The sequence below is a fragment of the Trichomycterus rosablanca genome, chromosome 5 (assembly GCF_030014385.1).
Source record: "Trichomycterus rosablanca isolate fTriRos1 chromosome 5, fTriRos1.hap1, whole genome shotgun sequence".
NCBI classification, from domain to species: domain Eukaryota; kingdom Metazoa; phylum Chordata; class Actinopteri; order Siluriformes; family Trichomycteridae; genus Trichomycterus; species Trichomycterus rosablanca.
In genome coordinates this window covers 24,558,532-24,581,745 of record NC_085992.1, presented here as the reverse complement: position 1 = coordinate 24,581,745, position 23,214 = coordinate 24,558,532, and the positions used below count along the sequence as shown (strand labels likewise).

Sequence of the window (23,214 nt, the reverse complement as noted above, 5' to 3'; positions counted from 1 at the left end):
TGTTTTGTAATAAATAGTAGATAACCTTTCTGCAAATCAAAAATAAAAACAAATAAAGGCCCCCTAAAATAATGCAGCCTAATTACATTTTAAAACCCAAACTTATTTTGTATAGAGAAACAACCTGTAATTCATTACAACGTTTGTGAAAGTCTGGAGTCACTCTAGATAAAATCATATCTTAGGTTGTAGACTGTGACTGAAAGACTGAAAGGATCTTATCTGCTGGTAATCATATTGATTGGTCATTTTGACCCATAAGACAACACAGAGGGTAAAGGTGAAGGTGTGAAGGAAGAACAATATATAATAATATAATAATATTTATATATAATAATACAATATTCTTATAAACAATATATACAGATATAGAAGTATAAATATAGAAGTTAAGCTAAAGGTATTGTTATAGGCATAAATATATACAATATATTTGTTATTGGTATAAATGTATACAAAAGGACCAATAATATACATTGGTTTATGTATACATATAGGTATATACAGGTATAACCATTAAATGTAAAAATATAATATCAGATATAAGTGTAAATGAGTACAATAGTAGTAATACACAGATAATAATAATAATAATAATAATAATACTAATATAGATAATGATAATATAGATTATATCTATACATGTAGGTATACATTTAAGAATGAATATAAGAATGAAAATATCAAAGAGGAATATGTGGGCTTGGATATGGCGGTGCAAATGTTTGTCTTAGTTTGGGTTTGTGTGTCTTAGTTTGAGTTGGGGGGGGTCAAAAATAATGGGTTAAATTTTAACCACTGTGCTGCAAAAACAAAAGAAATAGAAGATAAAAGATCATTTAAGCTGACAAAGCGCATAATTAAAATGAACTGAAATGATATAAATACCAAGTTCGTTTCACTACAGTCTTGTTTGATGTTAGCGTTCTGTCATTCTCAAACCACAAATTGGTGTGATGGCACTCCAGATCATGGAAAAGGATAATGCGAATCCTGCACAATGGTGGTGCATTTATTTAAAATGACTCTTGAAAAGCTCTTAAATCTCACTGCAACTCATGTCTGTGCTTTACAGGTGAAACTAGTGAACATTAGAAATGACGACATCACAGACGGCAACCCAAAACTGACGTTGGGATTAATATGGACCATCATTCTGCACTTTCAGGTCAGTGAGCGCTCTCTAATCTTTTCCTGGATGCTTGGTGTAAGCTGGCATTGTTATTGTAATGTGCATGGTGGTATCTGCAGTGTGGCCTGTGTTGTTGGTTCTGGATTACAGTAGTACATACACTGAACAGCCATAACATTAAAACCATATCCTTGTTTCTACACTCACTGTCCATTTTATCAGCTCTAATTACCATATAGAAGCACTTTGTAGTTCTACAATTACTGACTGTAGTCCATCTGTAACCTTTTTAGCCTGCTTTCACCCTGTTCTTTAATGTCAGGACCCCCCACAGAGCAGGTATTATTTAAGTGGTGAATCATTCTCAGCACTGCAGTGACAATGACATGAGTGGATATGACGCAGCAGCGCTGCTGGAGATTTTAACTACTGTGTCCACTCACTGTCCACTCTATTAGACACTCCTACCTAGTTGGTCCACCTTGTAAATGTAAAGTCAGAGATGATCGCTCATCTATTGCTGCTGTTTGAGTTGGTCATCTATTCTCAGTCCAGCAGTGACAGTGAGGTGTTTAAAAACTCCAGCAGCGCTGCTGTGTCTGATCCACTCATACCAGCACAACACACACTAACACACCACCACCACGTTAGTGTCACTGCAGTGCTGAGAATGACCCACCACCCAAATAATACCTGCTCTGTAGTGGTTCTCGGAGAGTCCTGACCATTGAAGATCAGCATGAAAGGGGGCTAACAAAGCATACAGAGAATGTGTGTAGAAACAATGAGGTGGTTTTAATGTTATGGCTGATCAGTGTACAGTAGTATGCAGTATATCCACTTCAGGTTGGGTGACATTAATGTCTGCATGGCTTGTGCAGGTAGATGCATTTACAATCCATAGAGTGATAAATCAAGGATCAGTAATTTTTAGTGACATGGGATGTCCTCTTGTCTGTTTGGGTTTTTCCAGGTACTTTCTTCCTGTTTAAAATACCAGTAGCTTCTCTGAGTTGGCCATAGGCGTGAGTGAATGAGTCAGTGGACAAACTGGTGAGGAAATAAATAGACAGACTGGCGCCCTGCACTTCCAGACCTACCACCATTATTGATCAGTATCAGATATCGCTGAAGATTTATCATAAAAATAGATGATAATGCTAACTAATGCTACAGAAAAGCTACACCTGTTTTCACCTTGTTAATCAAATGCAATGCATGAACACAAGTTATTCACAGCAAATATATGACGCATTTAAAACTAACTTTGCTTTCTAGACTTCACAGTTTCCCTATTGTTTAAGGCCATGGCAATTTTCTTAACACACTTTGAGGAATCAGGGATTCTCCTTGTAGTATAGGATGTAAGCCCTCTGTAGCTGAACAGATCTCCCCAATTATAAAAAAATATATAAATTAGGGCTGTCAAACGATTAAATTTTTTAATCGCGATTAATCTCAGAATTTCATATAGTTAATCGCGATTAATCGCATTAAAAAAAAATCTGTGTAAATGTTATAGAAAACAAGGATTTTTAAGTGAAATGTTACAATTACAATGGTGAACACATTTTATGCTAAATGTACTTATGTTAAAAACTGCTGGGACAAGAGAAAACTGTAAGGGAGTTTTATTCACTCACATACTAGGCAGTAATACTATCCAGTGGTTTAATGGACGTTTCTACACGAACTGAGTGTGTTTAGACTAGGGTGGCCAGATTCATAGTAACAAAAAGGAGGACATTACACCCCAAAAAGCCGGACATCTTATTAGGAACAGGGGGACATGCTACTGCAACACACAGAATGAATCTAGAAGCCATATAACAGTTTTTGACCAATTTAAGCAAGAATTATATAACAAATGACTGTTTTACTCACTAAATGTTGTGTCTTTTCATATTCCGTTCATCGCTGCCTCAAAAGTTTACTTTTTGGCATTTTCACCGCGTTCCTGATCATGAGAGCTGAGTGATTGACTCAGGTAGCGCGGTGTTTACAAAACAGAGAGGGCGGGCGAAATTCAACCACCCAATCACAGACTAGCATTTAGAGGGCGGACCTTCTCCGATTGGCCAGTGGTAGCTCTATAAGGAGTCAAATGAGGCTGTTAAACCAATGAAATACAAAGCATTTGTTTCGACATGTACCAGAGCCGTAGATAGAGAGAGTTGCGACACTCCTTGATCTCGCCGCTACGCGGTCACGTGGTTCATGTAACCCTCAATAGTTCCAAACAAACTCGGCGCTGTCATGTTCTCAAATGGGACAGGCAGCAGTAAATGAAATATTAAACGGCAAATAATAAACATTTGTACAATTTCTGGGTATTTTCAACTGCGTTTACATTTACTGCATCTTACTGCAACCATAAAGTGGAAGATTGATGTTTATAATGATTTGTTAATAGGTCGTTCTTGTTAACACACAGTACATTATATTAGCATACATTACATAATGCGATATCATTAAGTAGTAGAGACAATATACAGTATAGACATTAAAGTTTTTTATGTTTTGTTTTTTGCATAAACTAATCTCCCTTCACTTTCCTGAGGATTCATAATAATAATCATTTTGGCTAAACACTAAGTCATGTGCTGGATTCATAAGGTTTACCTGCACTGAATGAACAGATTGATAAACACATTACCGTACCAAAAACATTATAGTGCAGGTACATGAAAAAGCATTCATTCATCTCTTATTTCATGAGTGATTAATAATTGATTCCTACATGTAATACATTAATGAATTCATTATGAATATATGCACTAGTTCATTTTGTCTAATGTAAGTGGTGGACAAGGTACACAAACCATGTAGTTGAGTTAAAGTAGAGATATCCAAGGTAACATATTACTCCAGTAAAAGTAGTAGTAAAAGTAAAAATACTCTTTACCTCCACTAAAGTACTAAACTAAATTTACCTTCAAATGTACTTAAGTATGAAAGTAAAAGTATAATGATTTATTGTGGTTCTAATGTTTTATGATCATTTCTGTAACAAGACTCTTGATTAATCAACTCATTTTAGGTGAAAAGACTCGTGTGTCATTAATTAAGCTTAACTGACTAAGCTAAATTGGGTTATACCTATTAATTAAGATAAACATGTAACATTTAGTGCTGAGCAAATGCTAAACAATAACAGTATTAAGTATATTAATGACATTAAATTCATAATTTTTTTAAAACAAAGCAACAAACAGCTAAAAATGTTTGATAAGTAGTGGAAATGAATGGGGCTCTATGGGATGTTTGGAACTATACAGAGCTCCACAACCCGGAAGCTGCGCAGAAAAAATGTCCCGCCCCCTTTCCAACGGTTCCCTATGGGAGTGTCGCCACTCTGTTCTCTCTACCGCTCTGGACATGTACCTGAGCCAATGGTAAATAATATTGATCAAAAATGAAACCAGTTCACTCCAAAAGGAGGATTTTGAAGTGTCCGTCCTAGCGTTACGTGAATGGAGGACTGGCAGCTTCTTTATTATGCAAGTGCATTACTACGACACTACCACGCTCGGTAACATTATGTTAACAAACCGCAAATAAAAAACGGTGGCAAGTGCGACATTAAAACGTTTGTTCTACCAGTCAAGTCTCAACATGAACTAGAATTTGCGTTAACGGCACTAATTTTTATAATCGCGTTAAATTGAGATTGCGTTAATGCGTTATTATCGCGTTAACTTCGACAGCCCTAATATAAATATAGAAGTAAAAAAAGCAGCAAACAAAATCAGAGATGTCGGTGATCAACCGTTACCTCTCCCTGGCGAATATTGTTTTCGTTCATTACCAGGAGCTGACAGCTGATTTGAACTGAGAGTGGTTCAGACTGCTGATTTAAGACTCACCCTCACCCACCCTCAAAACACCTGATCCAACCGAACAGATTAACTTGCATTTACTCAACTCAACTCAGCTTTACTGGCATGGCAAATACGGTCATTTATATTGCCAAAGCTTAGTTACATATTTAGGGGGAAAAAAATGATTTATTAGGATGTTGACGTCATGTTTTACACACTTTGCTTAGATTCATGACAGGACAGGTAATTACTCGTTACACAAGATTCATCAGTCATGGACAATTTTGTAGCTCCAATTAACCTGACTGCACGTCTTTGGACTGTGAGAGGAAACCCACACAGACACGGGGAGAACATACAAACTCCACACATAAAAGGACCCAGACCGCCCCACCTGGGGATCGAACCTAGTACCTTCTTGCTGTGAGGCGACAGAGTTACCCACTGAGCCACTGTTTAGGAAAAATAATATTGATAAAAAATATAATGTATAAAAATAGTAACATATACAGAAAAAATAGGAAAAATAGTGTGAGTAGTAACAACAATAAAAAAAATATTAACACTTTATTATATTATTTAAAACATGAATGATGGAACTATTATAGTGATGAACTGAAGCCGTTTTGTGTCACTAGAGAGTCTGACTGCATGTTAAAGTCAGCACATGTGGATCTGTGTGTTTTATTCACAAAAAATGATGTAGAAATGTGTAAGAAAGATTTTTATATACCACCTGCATCATTATTCCTAGCGGTTGTAATGAACTGTTTGCTGCTGACGTTCTGAACACAATGGTGGTTCTGCTTGTGATGTTGATTTCACCTTACTGTTCTACAATACTGCCATAGGCAATATGTAACACTGATTTCACTTTGAAAGCCTGTGTGTGTGGTGTGTTTTGTATTTTAATGGGATGCTATTGGTTATTTATATATATATATATACTGTATATATACAGTACAGGCCAAAAGTTTGGACACACCTTCTCATTCCTGTGGTTTTTCTTAATTTTTTTAAAAAATTTTCTACATTGTAGATTAATACTAAAGACGTCCAAACTATGAAGGAACACATATGGAATTATGTAGTAAACAAAAAAGTGTTAAACAGAATAAACCAGAATATGTTTTATATTTTAGATTCTTCAAAGTAGCTATCTTTTGCTTTAATGACAGATTTGCACACTCTTTGAAATTTTCTCAACCAGCTTTATTAGGTTTCCACCTGGAATGGTTTTCAATGAATGTTTGTGCCTTGTCTAGAGTGAATTTTTGGAATTTGTTGCTTTTTTAATGTGTTTGAGACCATCAGTTGGGTTGTGCAGAGGTAGAGTTGGTAAAATATAAAACATATTCTGGTTTGTTTAACACTTTTTGGTTCACTACATAATTCTTCATAGTTTGGATGTCTTCAGTATTAATCTACAATGTAGAAAATAAAAATAATCAAGAAAAAACATTGAAGAGAAGGTGTGTCCAAACTTTTGGCCTGTACTGTATATGTATATATATATATATATATATATATATATATATATATACAGTATATATATATATATATATATACAGGTCCTTCTAAAAAAATTAGCATATTGTGATAAAGTTCATTATTTTCCATAATGTAATGATAAAAATTAAACTTTCATATATTTTTCTACAGTATTCTAGTATTCTACAGTATTTCTTTATCCTGGTGCTTGCGATCTCCTGCCGTGATTACTCTTGCCAGTTTCTGCTTGATAATTATTGATCGTGTTAAACCAGGTGTGTTGAGAGCAGAGTAAATAATGTGCAAGGGAGGGGTACCTAAGGTCCAGGGTTAAGAAATAATAGGCTCAACTATAAATATTTAACCATGCAGTGTTTACTGATAATGCAGATAAATGTGTTATGTGTTAAGCAGCTGCTTGTGTGATCAATGTATCAGTGCTTTAACATGACATCATAAAGCAAGCATATGGCAAATATTTTGCTTTTGAATCTGCCATCCTTATTTCCTGTACTTGTGTCATTTCCTTGTGAACATAAAGGGAGGAGCTGAAAGTGATTGCAAAGAGTCAAAGAAAGGAGGTTAAAATACAACCCCAAATCAGAAAGAGTTGGGACAGTATGGATTATCTGCTCAACTTCATTTCATTTATTAATATACCTCCATTCCTGCATTTCAGGCCTGCAACACATTTAAAAAATGTGGTACAGGGGCAATTTAGGGCTAGTAATGAGGTGAAAAATCTAAATAATGATGCGATTTTAAACAGGTGATGTCAACAGGTGATTGTAATCATGGTTTGGTATAAAAACAGCATCCAGGAAAGGCTGAGTCTTTGGTGAGCAAAGATGATCAGAGGATCTCCAGTTTGTCAATAAATGTGTGAGAAAATGATTGAAATGTTTAAAAACAATGTACCTCAAAGAAAGATTGGAAGGGATTTGCATATTTCTCCCTCTACAGTGCGTAATATCATTAAACCATTCAAGGAATCAGGAGGAATTTCAGTACATAAAGGCCAAGGGCACAAGCTTAAGCTGAACGTCCGTGATCTTTGATCCCTCAGACGGCACTGCATCAAGAACCTCCACTCAACAATAGCTGATATAACCACACGGGCAAGAGATTACTTTGGCAAACCTTCGTCAAGCACTACAATACAGAGTTACATGCACAAATGCCACTTAAAACTTTACTGTGCAAAAAAGAAGCCTCATGTTTAACCGTGTCCAGAAGCGGCGTGGACTTCTCTGGGCTCTGAGGCATCTAGGATGGACCATCACACAGAGGAAACGTGTAATGTGGTCTGATGAATCAGCATTCCAGGTCTTTTTTGGAAAAATGGATGCAAAGACGCAAAGGACCATCTAGACTGTTATCAGCAACAAGTCCAAAAGCCTGGTCTGTCATGGTATGGAGCTGTGTCAGTGCCCCTGGCAAATGTCATTTACACTTCTGTGATGGCAGCATTAATGCAGAAAAGTACATTGAGATCTTAGAGCAACATATTCTGCCTTCAAGACGTCATCTTTTCCAGGGACGTTCATGCATTTTTCAACAAGATAATGCAAAACCACATGCTGCACACATTACAAAGACATGGCTGAGGAAGAAGAGGGTACAGGTACTGGACTGCAGTCCTGACCTGTCCCCAATAGAGAATGTGTGGACAATTTTGAAACGTTAAATGTGACAACGACGACCCCGTACTGTTGCACATCTTAAGACGTGTTTGCAGGAAGAATGGGACAAAATAAAAGCTGAAACACTAAATCACTTGGTATCCTCGGTGCCAAAACGTCTTTTAAGTGTGGTGAAAAGGAATGGCAACATTACAAAGTGGTAAATTCTTTACTTTTTCAACTTTTTGGAATGTGTTGCAGGCCTGAAATGCAGGAATGGATGTTTATTAATAAATGAAATGAAGTTGAGCAGACACAACATGAAATATCTCAGGTTCATCCTGTCTGCAAACAAATAAAACTCTGTGTTTTTTGTTATTTGCATTTTCCATGCTGTCCAAACTTTTTCTGATTTGGGGTTGTATATTTATAGTTTAGAAATGCACATTTAGACAATATTATTTATTGGATTAACAACCGTCATATATGGGTGCCATGAAAACATGATATGCAATTAATTTTTCCACCACAAGAGGTCAATACAAGCTCATTTTCAGAACTAATAGCACCATGGTTCATGCTGTTAGTAATGTGTAGTTCTATACTTGTAGTTTTGGGATTGATGCTTTGTGCTCCAGTATTACACTCACTTGGTAATATTACTGCTTATTGTAGTTCTGATGTTTTGAAAAGTCATGTGGTGGTATACAGCCTTCCTCACACATGCTCACAGTGAAGTAGAGAACACAGTACATAGAGTTTGACGGCTATACGATAATGTGACAGCTAACCGTATATAGCATGTAATTGTACATATATAGTCCTGGTGTGTCTGTGATTTCTTCAAGTAAGTAGAGGCTGTTGGGTAAAATGGGCAGGTCCTAATTTGCTATATATCTGCTTTATATCTTTGCCTGCAGGAACATTCCTTGTCAAGCTTCACTCAGATGTTGTGGTGTGCTAACACGCACGATGAGGGATCTCATTTGCTTGTGCGGTTTGATTGATGTGTTTCTGTCTTATTAGCCAGCGGTTAATAATAATGACCTGATCTGCTTTTTATGGATCTGAAGCATGCCATAAATATGTGCCCTCAGCACAAACGTGTCAAGCCATCACTGCATGCCAACATAGCTGAGGGTTGTCATACTGCCAGAGCATGAAGGTTTCAAGGTCTCATGGAGTTTAGTTGATGTCAGATGCAGTCCTGCACGTACCAGCCAAAATTTTTTTATTTTTGCTGGAGAACTCAGTCTGTGCATCCATCCATCCATCCATCCATCTACCAACTATACAAACTACTAAAGTACCAACCTCAGATTTGCATTGGTTTACTAGGACTGCTTGTATTTATGATTGATCACCACACAAGGCACAGGTTTTATTCATAATCTCTCTTCACTATGCACTATCAATTTACCATAACCAGATGCTGCTATAAAGCCCCCCCCCCCCCCCCACACATTATAACACCACCATATTTTACAATAACGATGGTGTTACCTGTCTCATTACACCTGCTCTCTTAGATTTATGCCACACATACAGACACATACACCTCCTTGTTCATTTTATCAGCTCCACTTGTCATATAGAAGCACTTTGTAGTTCTACAATTACTGACTGTAGTCCATCTATTTCTCTACATACTTTTCAGACTGCTTTCACTCTGTTCTTCAATGGTCAGGACCCCCACAAGACCACCACAGAGCAGGTATTATTTAGGTGGTGGATCATTCTCAGCACTGTTGTGACAATGACATGGTGGTGATGTGTTAGTGTGTGTTGTGCTGGTATGAGTGGATCAGACACAGCAGCCCTGCTGGAGTTTTTAAATACCATGTCCACTCACTGTCCACTCTACTAGACACTCCTACCTGGTTCACCTTGTAGATGTGATGTCAGAGACTATCGCTCATTTATTGCTGCTGTTTGAGTTGGTCATCTTCTAGACATTCATCAGTGGTCAGAGGTTGCTGCCCATGGGGCGCTGTTGGCTGGATATTTTTGGTTAGTGGACTATTCTCAGTCCAGCAGTGACAGTGAGGTGTTTAAAAACTCCATCAGCACTGCTGTGTCTTATCCACTCATACCAGCACAACACACACTAACACACCACCACCACGTTAGTGTCACTGCAGTGCTGAGAATGACCCACCACCCAAATAATACCTACTCTGTGGTGGTCCTGGAAGAGTCCTGATCATTGAAGAACAGCATGAAAGGGGGCTAACAAAGCATGCAAAGAAACAGATGGACTACAGTCAGTAATTGAAGAACTACAAAGTGCTTCTATATGGTAAGTGGAGCTGATAAAATGGACAGTGAGTGTAGAAACAAGGAGGTGGTTTTAATGTTATGGCTGATTGGTGTAAGTGCAGATTGTTGGTCTTAGTACAGTAGTCTGGTTGTATGTTTGTTTTGGTCCACATGTTTGTGGTATACTGAACTGAGCTCTGAGTTTTTAAATGCCTTTAAGATGGTAGAGGTGGTAGTGTTTTCTTATTTAAGTATGTCATTAACCATAAATCTTATTTTAATATGTTCTGTGGAACATCTATACCATAATGACAGACCTTACAAAGTGATGGCCTATTTATTCTTGTAAAGTAATTAAAACCTCGCTGATCCATGAATTTGCATTTAACTTTGAAGTGAGCTGAGATTGGAGCTAGCCTAGTCAGGGTTGTGGTGGGTTCAGTTTACTGGAAAGCCCTGGGTGCAATGCAGTAACACACCCCTGACTGGATGCTAGTGCACCGCGGGGCCTCTGCCAATCCCATCGCCCAGACATAGAAAATCATGTCTGCATGTCCGATACAGCCCTAATGGGAATTCCAGCGGAAGTGGGCTGGTTCAGTTTACCACTGCACCACCTGAGCACCTCTAGTTCTTTTTCTAATGTGGAATGTAGCCCAGCTGCACCTGAAACCACATAAAAAAGGCTCGGTACATCTATCTTTCAGTGTCCTGTAAGCCGCCTCGCCCATGTCTATTCCTTTACTGTCTGTCTACCATAGTTCTGAGACAGACGCCTTGTTTATTTTTACTTCAACGGCACTGTTTTTGTACTGTGGGTGAAGAATTGTATTGGTCACGTGGACCAAACAGAAAAGCCAGAGTGCAGAAGAGCTTCTCCCAGACCACACTGAGACCACAGAGGAAAATCTTTAATTTGTTCTATTCAGTGCAGGTTTAATGGAGTATAATGAGGAAAAATGCCAGATAAGTAGGTGTTGCAAGAGGAGAAAATCTTTTATAAGATTCCCTCTCATAAAGCAAGTTGACAGGTAGCGTGGGGAACGTATGCCAAACACCTGCCCTGTCATGCAAGCCGTTGGGCATGAGCTGGTGGCTGTGGGCCTGTTCTCTCTTGATTCTGCAGAGGTGGCAGCGGCCTTCTAGAGATGTATTTCGACAGTTCTGTTCACGTTCCAGCTTCTCTTGAGCTTTCTTCCCTCCAGCTGCTGCTTGTTATATTAATATAGTCATAGATTCTGGCACCTTAAACCTGATGGTATTTAATGATTCTTATGGAGCATTTGAGGTATTTTGATTTGTACTGTGTGTGTGTGTAGCCCTGGCTGGGATTTAGAGGCTTTGATAATGCACCATTGCCAATTGATTGGTTAACATGCAAATACAAACCTTATCCTTTACCTGGATTTGTCAAACAACATTGATGTAACCTCACCAAGCACTTAATAAGGAACATCTGCCTTGAACATACATTTATTATCTATTTTTATAGGCTACATGTGTTATATAGATGTGCTGTGCGGGTATACTGTTACTGACTGTAGCCCATATGTTGTTCTGTAGACTTTTTACACTTTACCCCATCCAGCAATAGAAGATTTAGTTAGTGAAGGCACATGTGATCAGAAAGTGTCCACAGATGGAAGACCAGGAAAGGATTGACACAAACTGTGCACACACAAACACACAAAAAATTCTGCATAGGGCCGCTCAGGTGGTGCAGCGGTAAAGTACGCTAGCTCACCAGAGTTGGGGTTTTGAATACATCGTATCGAATCTTAACTCTGCCTTTCCGACTAGGCTGGGCGGCTGCATGAACAACGATTGGCTGTTGTTCAGGGTTAGAGGGTAAGAAAGTCGGATCATAGGTCCTCATAACTGGTGCAACTGCGGCCCCTGCTGGCTGACCGATGGCGCCTGCACAGGGCTGAGGAATAATGCTGATGGGGGTGTGGCCCTCCGTACACAGTGCCCGTCAAGTGTATGAACTCGACTTGTGCAGGTGAAAAATGCTATCTGTACTGACTGTACGTGCCGGAGGGGGCGCATGTCAGTTAAGAGGCGTCCTCAGTCAGCGGTAAAGGGTCGATTCAGTATAGAGGACGCATTCAGGGTAATTGGACATGACTAGACTAAGGGATAAAAATTGGGGAAAAAAGAGGGGAAATATACAGTATATACATATACAGTGTATCACAAAAGTGAGTACACCCCTCACATTTCTGCAGATATTTAAGTATATCTTTTCATGGGACAACACTGACAAAATGACACTTTGACACAATGAAAAGTAGTCTGTGTGCAGCTTATATAACAGTGTAAATTTATTCTTCCCTCAAAATAACTCAATATACAGCCATTAATGTCTAAACCACCGGCAACAAAAGTGAGTACACCCCTAAGAGACTACACCCCTAAATGTCCAAATTGAGCACTGCTTGTCATTTTCCCTCCAAAATGTCATGTGATTTGTTAGTGTTACTAGGTCTCAGGTGTGCATAGGGAGCAGGTGTGTTCAATTTAGTAGTACAGCTCTCACACTCTCTCATACTGGTCACTGAAAGTTCCAACATGGCACCTCATGGCAAAGAACTCTCCGAGGATCCTAAAAGACGAATTGTTGCGCTACATGAAGATGGCCAAGGCTACAAGAAGATTGCCAACACCCTGAAACTGAGCTGCAGCACAGTGGCCAAGATCATCCAGCGTTTTAAAAGAGCAGGGTCCACTCAGAACAGACCTCGCGTTGGTCGTCCAAAGAAGCTGAGTGCACGTGCTCAGCGTCACATCCAACTGCTGTCTTTGAAAGATAGGCGCAGGAGTGCTGTCAGCATTGCTGCAGAGATTGAAAAGGTGGGGGGTCAGCCTGTCAGTGCTCAGACCATACGCCGCACACTACATCAAATTGGTCTGCATGGCTGTCACCTCAGAAGGAAGCCTTTTCTGAAGTCTCTACACAAGAAAGCCCGCAAACAGTTTGCTGAAGACATGTCAACAAAGGACATGGATTACTGGAACCATGTCCTATGGTCTGATGAGACCAAGATTAATTTGTTTGGTTCAGATGGTCTCAAGCATGTGTGGCGGCAATCAGGTGAGGAGTACAAAGATAAGTGTGTCATGCCTACAGTCAAGCATGGTGGTGGGAATGCCATGGTCTGGGGCTGCATGAGTGCAGCAGGTGTTGGGGAGTTACATTTCATTGAGGGACACATGAACTCCAATATGTACTGTGAAATACTGAAGCAGAGCATGATCCCCTCCCTCCGGAAACTGGGTCTCAGGGCAGTGTTCCAGCATGATAATGACCCCAAACACACCTCTAAGACGACCACTGCTTTATTGAAGAGGCTGAGGGTAAAGGTGATGGACTGGCCAAGCATGTCTCCAGACCTAAACCCAATAGAACATCTTTGGGGCATCCTCAAGCGGAAGGTGGAGGAGTGCAAAGTCTCGAATATCCGCCAGCTCCGTGATGTCGTCATGGAGGAGTGGAAAAGCATTCCAGTGGCAACCTGTGAAGCTCTGGTAAACTCCATGCCCAGGAGAGTTAAGGCAGTTCTGGGAAATAATGATGGCCACACAAAATATTGACACTTCAGGAACTTTCACTTAGGGGTGTACTCACTTTTGTTGCCGGTGGTTTAGACATTAATGGCTGTATATTGAGTTATTTTGAGGGAAGAATAAATTTACACTGTTATATAAGCTGCACACAGACTACTTTTCATTGTGTCAAAGTGTCATTTTGTCAGTGTTGTCCCATGAAAAGATATACTTAAATATCTGCAGAAATGTGAGGGGTGTACTCACTTTTGTGATACACTGTATATATAAAATAATTCTGCATAGGGTTGGGTGGTATGATGGTACATTTGGTATACCGTCTTTGACGCCTCATACGGTATGGATTTTTCATATACCGCCGTACCATAACAGGTAATTTTAACAGCTGTAGGCTTCAAAAGGCAGCAGATCATATTGTTCTGCTGCTAAAAGCACAAGGAAGCGCCATGTAGATTAAGTAGTTAGCCAGTTAGCGTTAGCATGACAGTGTTAACAGATGAGAGAGGCTTCCTCGATATGGTGATAAAAATAAACAAGAACAGATGAAGGATGAAGAGAGGAAAATCAAATATGCACCGAAACCTGCCAAAGGCATGAGACATGTCAGCAGTTTAGAACAGACTAAAACACTATATACTGTACGGTTTGTCAAGCCACGGCTGTTGCAAACAACAACATTATGAATGCAGTAACAATCCACATATGCAGGGAAAGAAGCTTTTAGAGCAATAATTAAAACACTGGATTCCAGGTGCATCTTATAGGGTGAAAATACTTGAGTGAACAGGATACGGAGATATTTAAAGTCGTCCACCTTTTCAAATATTGTTTTAATTGTTAAAGGGAGAGCTAAGGGTAATTGTACAATACCTAAATATTAAATAAACAATAAAAATTCTATTTTTTGCAACTGTACTGATTCCATCATACTGTATATTGTGTCATTTTGTGGGGCCAAGCAAAGCTTATAGTTCTCAAAACCTTCATTATATACGTGGTGAAATTAAAACTTTTTATCTTCTATGTACTTATGACAGTAGAATCAGTCACAGACATATAAAACGTCCCAGTCATACAAAAAATTTAAACATAATGTGATACCTTAAAAAATACAGTGATACAAATTTTTGGTCATACTGCCCAGCCCTGATTGACAGATTATTATTGATTTAAATGGAATATATTAGAGATAAGTGAGCATTAGTTTTTCAACCTTGGTGTCAGAGTCCCTTATGGAGATTATAGTTGTTGTTGTTTTTTTTTTACAAATTCTATTCAGATTAATTCATGAATTTTTTTACATGAATAAGCACGCATGCACATGCATCTGCACTTTGCTGATTGGCGTGCATAGTTTTTAAAAAAAATAAGACTTGATACAAACCCAGTGAGCTTCACATCACATAAAGCTTATACTTGTCATGATATTAACACTGTATAGGAATTATAGTTAATAATTATTATGGAAGGAGTTTTATGTAAATTACAGCCTTTAGCTCAATATCAGAGAAAAAAGAACCAAGCTTAAGATGACAATGTTAAACTATTGATGGTCTGAACAATACATTAAGATATTAATGTATTGCAATAAAAAGACATTTTTTTATAAGATTATTGATGGGCTCAATAATACATTATTAGTAAGTTAATTCACTCATTTCCTGTGCCAACATTCGCTAATACTGCTACACTGAAAGGTTTGAGAACAAAAGTGACATTGTAACTGAGGTCTAGGTGTAAGCCTGTACCTGTTAGATTTAAAAATGAACCCAGTTTGCAGGATGCATATCTGAGATAGAACAATGCTCTGGCTAAAGAGAACAAACAAAAGATGCAGTAGGAAAATAGGGCAAGTAGCCAAAATAACAGTAAAAAACAAACTGTTAAAAGAAGGCACAAACATCCACAGCCCGCAATGGAGAAAGTGGGCAGAAAAGAAAAAAAATAGGAATAAAAATGGGTTTTCACAATAAGACTTGACTTTCCAGCCTGTTACAAGCGAGTTCTCAAAAAAAGTGTAAAGAGAGGGAACTGGATTTAATCAGGGACAATACAAATGAGCGGGATTGCTACTCAACTGACTGGTGCAGCCCATGCTCAGCTTGGATCCAAAAATGGGACCCTTTCAGGGAGAGATTGTCATGCCGCCTTTGGAGGCAACTCGTCCATCCAGGGCAGTTCAATCATGACGGCCGACAACTGCCACTCCACAAAACTTCTTATTTTTCTGCTACAAGCCTTACTGTGTAAAAAGTCTCTTTTTAATTCTTATGCTTAGAAGTAAAATTATTTTAACATGTCCATCACAATGACCTTAACCTACCCGCTCATAATTTTAAAATCAAAGCTTTTGATTGATTAAAAAACTGAGCAAGAGACCTTTGTCTTCTTTATCTGAGGGGCACCTTAACCAGCAGCAGTCACGCTGCCCGGTTATTTTTAAAGACCTCATGATAGGCTGTGATCTCAGCAGCTCGATTTGCTGTGCAGTGCTTTTACAGGTGACACACTGCAATCGGAAGCCATTCGGACACAGAGTCGGAACTACTCTTCTCCCTTCAGATTGTGCCCTGGCTCCTCTCTAACAGCTTTGGGAAAACTCTTAACTATGTATTTGTTTACACACGGAATGTGATTTGCTCTGTCAGCTGTGTCTTGAAGGGGTTAGTGCCCAATGAACTGGGTTGTTCACCAGGCCACGCTGTGTTTATGATGTGTATTTTGTACTAGCAGGGCAGAGAAAGCAGTTTCAAAGGTCAGCAGGGACTTTAGTGTGTCGGCACTGAGCCCAGAGAGCTCATTGGATTGGAAACAGGAACGTGAGCTCTGCAACGTGTCACCAGAGCTCTCCAGAAACTCGGGAAAGAAACTTTATGGAGGACATTGCTCAGGCTGGCTGCTCAGACGTTTTAATTGCGAACAGAACAGAAGATGATGTCAGAATAAAGGAAGCCTTGAACCTGTTGGATTTTCTCATATAAAATAATAGGAAAACTCGGCTTGGAGGAGCAACATGTGCGCGTAAGAGTATGGGCAACATCTGTGGAAGTGTGAGGGACTCTAAAGATGAGTGTTACGTCGATCCTACTAAAGCTCCGCTCAGCCCCACACCCAAACAGCTTCGAGGTCGCCGATACTTCCAGAGAAAAAAGAGCAGGAAGTCAGGAGAATTTCAAACCGTCGACTTGATAAGGAGCCAGAGCGGACATGAGAAGAATGAGGTGTTTACTGATGCTACACCCCAAAGCTCCCAGAAGCAAGATGAGGCAGAATCTTCTAGACCAAGCCTAAATAGCATTATCCATGGGGTTTATGTTGAAGAGGTTCCAGTGGAAAAGAAATCGACAAGGTGTAAACGACCAGGTGTAAGACAGTCTGAGAGACACAGGACCCGGTCCCCTATAGAACAGAACCTTCACAGAGTTACTAAACACTCAAAATGTATCACATCAAAACATGGACTCCTGGAAAAGATGCTGATTCAGAGGCATCTACGGAGGGCACTGAGTTTTGGTGCTGTGGAGCATTTGCTTCAGACATTGGGGAGAAGTATTTCATGTAAAAGCATTTTAAATCAACGTCTTTCTAGGATTACATGTGACAGTCAAGTGCACAGAAAGAGGAGGAGGGCGTACACAAGTCCCAGCAGATCTGTTTCCTTGAGCTTTGTGCAAAAGGAGCTTGCTTTTTGTGAATGCTATGAGGTAAATCTTTCTTTTTATTGTTCAAAACACCTGGTGCTCTTATCCTCAAATAGCCAATTCATTATATGCGAATGAAATGTTCTCAGTGGTAAAAATCATTTTATTTAGATACAATATTGTCATCTGCTTTTGTTGAGCAGAAACACAAATGGTTGTCATGGTAACCAATACTTATATAAGTTAAATGACCCTGCTGTGATGTTCAACAGTTCAAGACTTTTGGAAGTTTATGAACATTTGCCAAAGCTATGGGCAAAGGTACAGAGCAAGCTGTAGCCTAGTGGTTAAGGTACTGGGATAGTACTCAGAAGGTTGCTGGCCCTTAACCCTCAGTTGCTCAGACTGTACACCGATCAGCCATAGCATTAAAACCACCTCCTTGTTTTTACACTCACTGTCCATTTTATCAGCTCCACTTACCATATAGAAGCACTTTGTAATTCTACAATTACTGACTGTAGTCCATTTCTCTGCATGCTTTGTTAGCCCCCTTTCATGATGTTCTTCAATGACCACTGTTCCCAGGACCACTACAGAGCAATTATTATTTGGGTGATGGATCATTCTCAGCACTGCAGTGACACTGACATGGTGGTGGTGTGTTAGTGTGTGTTGTGCTGGTATGAGTGGATAAGACAGAAAAGCGCTGATGGAGTTTTTAAACACCTCACTGTCACTGCTAGACTGAGAATAGTCCACCAACCAAAAATATCTAGCCAACAGCGACCGGTGGGCAGCATCTTGTGACCACTGATGAAGGTCTAGAAGATGACCAACTCAAACAGCAGCAATAGATGAGCGATCGTCTCTGACTTTACATCTAGAAGGTGGACCAACTAGTTAGGAGTGTCTAATAGAGTGGACATATCATCCACTCATACCAGCACAACACACACTAACACACCACTACCATGTCATTGTCACTGCAGTGCTGAGTATGATTCACCACCTAAATAATACCTGCTCTGTGGTGGTCCTGTGGAGGTCCTGACCATTGAAGAACAGGGTGAAAGCAGTCTGAAAAGGTATGTAGAGAAACAGATGGACTACAGTCAGTTATTGTAGAACTATAAAGTGCTTCTATATGGTAAGTGGAGCTGATAAAATGGACAGTGAGTGTAAAAACAAGGAGGTGGTTTTAATGTTATGGCTGATCGGTGTATACTGTAATTGTAATGTAAGTCGCTTTGGATAAAGGCGTCTGCTAAATGCCGTTAAGTTCCCTTTATTTTATTTTTTATTTTTTATTTTTTTTGCATTTTCCCAATTTCCCTCCCAATCTAGTCATATCCAATAACCCAATTGCATTACACGTCCTCTCTACTGATGTTGAGAGTGAGACTGTCACACGCCCCCTCCGATACGTGTGCAGTGGCCTCTCTACTGATGTTGATCTTCACTTCTAATCGAGGTGAGCTAGAGCGAGACTGTCACATGCCCCAGCCAGCAGAGGTCATAATTGCACCAGTTATGAGGTCCCTATACGGCTTCCCTCCCTGTATGAACAACAAGCTAATCATTGCTCATATAGTTGCCCAGCCCAGCCGGATGGCAGAGCCGAGTTTCGAATTGACGAGTTTGAAATGTCAGCTCTGGTGTGCTAGCGTGTATACACATGTTCACAAAATACTAGTCATGAGCCTTTAGGTTAGAGTCTGAGGCAAGTCTCAAGTCAATATGACATACTGGAAGCATCTTAATTATTTTTATTTAATTATTGTTTTTAATTATTGCTAATAGTGTAACAACACAGATTAATAAAGTACAATTGTAACCCTAATCCTATAAACTGAAATCTATACATTGTTATCTGAAGCCAAATTCAGCTATTGTGACAAAGGAATTTAGGAATTGTTTTTTTTTTTTTTGTACGAGTATACTTGGGTGGTCAGCAGGGACATTTGCTTTGTTCTGCTCTTCTTTCAATCTATCTTTACTCCCCCAGCCCTCTCTCCTACTCTTCTCTGGTCCTATATTCTACTCTCCATTTCAATATTTGCTTCATTTCTCAGCAACCTCCATGTCACTTGCTCTCAATTAGCTGTCAGCATCTTTGCACTTTCTCTCTTATCCTCTCTTTTAACCCTGCACTCATGAACAGGGTTAAAAGAGTGAACATGAAAGAAGAATTACCAGTAAATAACTCACATTCCTTACCATGATGGTCAAAAATGGAGTATTGACCATATATGAATGTCAATTATTATCAAGAAAAACTGACTGATTTATTGTATACTACTGTATTATTTTATTATCTGGCTAGTACTTATATTCCTAATCCACTCAATTAAAAAAAAAAAAAAACTGGTGAATGTTACTGCAATACTTCTTCTTGCTTATAATGATTCACTGTGAATGAAAAAAAAATACCTGCATTTTAATCAACAACATTAATAGTGCTATTAATCATAACCAAGTACAGCTTCACAGGATACTATATGAATATACAATAAATTAAAGCTACTATTGTCTACTATGTTACAAATGCATTACTACAATGAGACTTCATGTGGGTTTTCTAACAAATATAACGTAAATACTTTAATGTTTGTTGAATACCTGCTCAGCCTGCCAGTAACAGATGTCAGTTCTGTTTTACCACTGTGCCACCTAAACACCCAATAGTACAACAGTTAAAAAAAAAACACTTATCTATGCACAGTTGCAAGGAACTTAGAGATGTTCCTATCTACAGTCCATACCAGTACTAAAAGATTCAGACAATTCAAAGAAATCTCTTTGAAAGAAACACCTGGATTGCTACCAATGCAAAGTTCAGAAGCTGGCATTTTTGTATTGAGAGTGCAGGTACTAGACTGGCCTGCCTGTAGTGCAAATCCCATTACAAATGTATGGCACATTATAATGTGCAATATGTGAAAATGGAGACACAACTGTAACAATTGGTAGTCTAATTTCCAAATAATTATAAAATGCTGTGAATAAGGATGGTGATGTGGCACATTGGTAAACATGTCTTTTTCCCAATTTTTTTGGAATGTATTTCAGCTATTACACCCAAAAAATGTAATTAGTTGAAACATTAAATATCCAGTTTTTTATTTAATTTTATTTACTTTGTCTTTTTTTTCTTTTGGACATTCGAGCACCCAAAATTCTTTATGTTTATTCTTTATGTTTGAACTGTTTACAATTACCTTAAAAATCTTTCCTTACCTGGTTTTAATTTTCTAACCAGTCAAGTTGCATGTCAAGTTAATAACTCTCTCTTTACTTTTTCCATGCACATTTTGTTTCCTGCCACTTTGTCCTTTTTATTTTGACAATGGTAGCTCACTAGTTTACCTCTAGTATGTGTTTTGCTGGTCTGACATGAAGCTTGGTCATGTCAGACAAATGTCAGTTGATGTCGGTGTATGCCTTATCAGGCAGATGTCCTGTCATGACTAATGATCTAATGATCTGCGAGTAGAGGGCATGTGCCTGTCATACTTTTATGTAGTGTGCACCAATTATAAACTCGATTTCTACAGGTGCCAGTCACTAAGCCTTTGAGATTCTCGACAATCTGTAACACAATTGACTCTTGCAGTGCACCCAGTACCACAATATGCACTGAATAGTCTGCTCAGATAGTTTTGCACAAATACTGAGATTTTGATTTTATGGTCATTGTATGGTAAATACACTGTCAGAAGGTGGGGCACAGTGGCACTGGTCAGTTTCTCTTGATTTACAGTCACGTGCACCTAATGAGCATAAATTCAGGCCAGGTGAATTTTCATCCCTTTTCTGGAGCAAACCCCACCCATAAATCTATGTTATGTGCAGGGTGCACCAGGTGATAGGGTTGAAGTGCTACTTGTGCATTGCTGAAATTGGCAAATTCTGAAGAATTCTTTTGTTCTTCTGAGATGGCCATCATGTTGTCATATTGCACCACCCAGTGCTCATTTCTGTGCTATCCCTGTTCTATCCACTTTTTTCTATTGCAGGCTGCAGATGCTATTGTGTATTTCAATTGTTACTTTGTTTCTATTATTTGGACCACTTTATTTGTGATTGTTTTTTTGTTAGTGTGGCTTGTTAGTCACTGTATTGTTCTACCTTTGTTAAAACCTTTGGATTAGGGTTCTGTTTCCATTCTTGCAAGTGTGTAGATTTGCTAGGTCCGTCCCGCTCCATTACACATATTTATAAAATAATTGGTAGGTAGGTTGGGTATTATTGTATTGCATTTAATGTGATTTGCATTGGAAGTTGCGCTGGTGATTTTGCTAATCACCATGAATCCTGTGCTGACATTGCAAATATTTCTGATATTTGTCTTATTGCAGTCAGAATGTTTTTATTTCATAAATAAAGTAAGTCTAGACCTGAATGGAAAAACATGTGGATAGTTGGATGGATAAATGAAAAAACATTATGGCAGGACATTATGGCTTATGGGTTTTCTGTGTGGTTTTTATGCATACACCCACGTTTGCAGATTTAGTTACAGATCTGATTGAGGTCTTTGTGTTTGTTCTCTTCAGATCTCGGACATCCACGTTACTGGTGAGTCCGAGGACATGACAGCTAAGGAGAAGCTTCTGCTGTGGTCCCAGCAGTTGACTGAAGGCTGTGTTGGGGTTCGTTGTGACAACTTCACTACCTCCTGGAAGGATGGAAGACTATTTAATGCCATTATTCACAAGTACAGGTAATAACTACAAACCAGATCATATGAATATAATCATCTATATGAATAAATGTATATTATTGAATATGGTACATGATTATTTTAGTAACTTATTAAAATATTTACTTAATTTTTTTTAATTAATTTTCTTGGATATTTAAAAAACCATCATAATTTAAACTAAATCGTTCCTATACATACAAACCCCATTTCCGTAAAAGCTGGGACATTTTACAAAATACAATAAAAAAGAACCTGTGATTTGTTAATTCTCTTGAACATTTATTTCACTGACAAGTACAAAGGACTTGTAATGTTTTGTCTAAACAATGTTTTGAAAAATATAAACAAATTTGGGACAGAGGCAAAATTAAACTTGAAAACGTATAGACTATTGAAATTTGGAAACATTTCACAGTAAGCAGGTGAAATGGTAACAGGGTGTCATGATTGCGTATAAAAGAAGGATCCACCAAAGGCTCAGTATTGGCAACAAAGATGGGTTGTGGCTCATCGCTTTGTGCCAAACTTTGTGAGATAATTGGTAATCATTTCTCAAGGCAAGATAATGTAAGTCTTTCACCATCTACCGTACATGATATTGTTAAAAGACTGTGTAAGGCCAGGCTGGAAACCATTATTGGAAATCTCAGTGCTCCAGTTGCCTCAGTGACATTATACAATGTACATTTCTAATATTTCTATAGTAATTATATTATAGTGAATAATAATAATATAGTATAGATATACGTAGGTGGTGGAGTGGTCTACTATGCTAGCCCACTAATCACTAAGATCCAGTTTGAACATCAGCAGTGCTATTGGCTGGGCAGTTGGCCAGGCATTTACACAAACATAATTGGCTATGTCTGAGGGGGGAGGGAAGAAAAACACTCCAAACATGCGCAAGTTCTGATTTCTATTACATGTGGGCTAAAACACATCATCACAATATTGGTTCAAGAAATTTGCTGAA

At 38.7% G+C, this 23,214-nt stretch overlaps 1 protein-coding gene across 11 annotated transcripts in view; it reads left to right on the top strand.

The window, feature by feature from the left end:
• dst (dystonin) overlaps nt 1-23,214 on the top strand; it is a 287,668-nt gene that overhangs the window by 104,406 nt on the left and 160,048 nt on the right. For 10 of the 11 annotated variants that reach the window (XM_062995876.1, XM_062995886.1, XM_062995883.1 and 7 more), the window contains 2 exons: nt 1,076-1,168; nt 22,093-22,259. In XM_062995876.1, the coding sequence (XP_062851946.1) occupies nt 1,076-1,168; nt 22,093-22,259 (260 nt within the window). Of the gene's footprint in view, nt 1-1,075; nt 1,169-16,829; nt 17,597-22,092; nt 22,260-23,214 lie in introns of those variants that run through there. The other variant, XM_062995880.1, reaches the window with a different exon arrangement.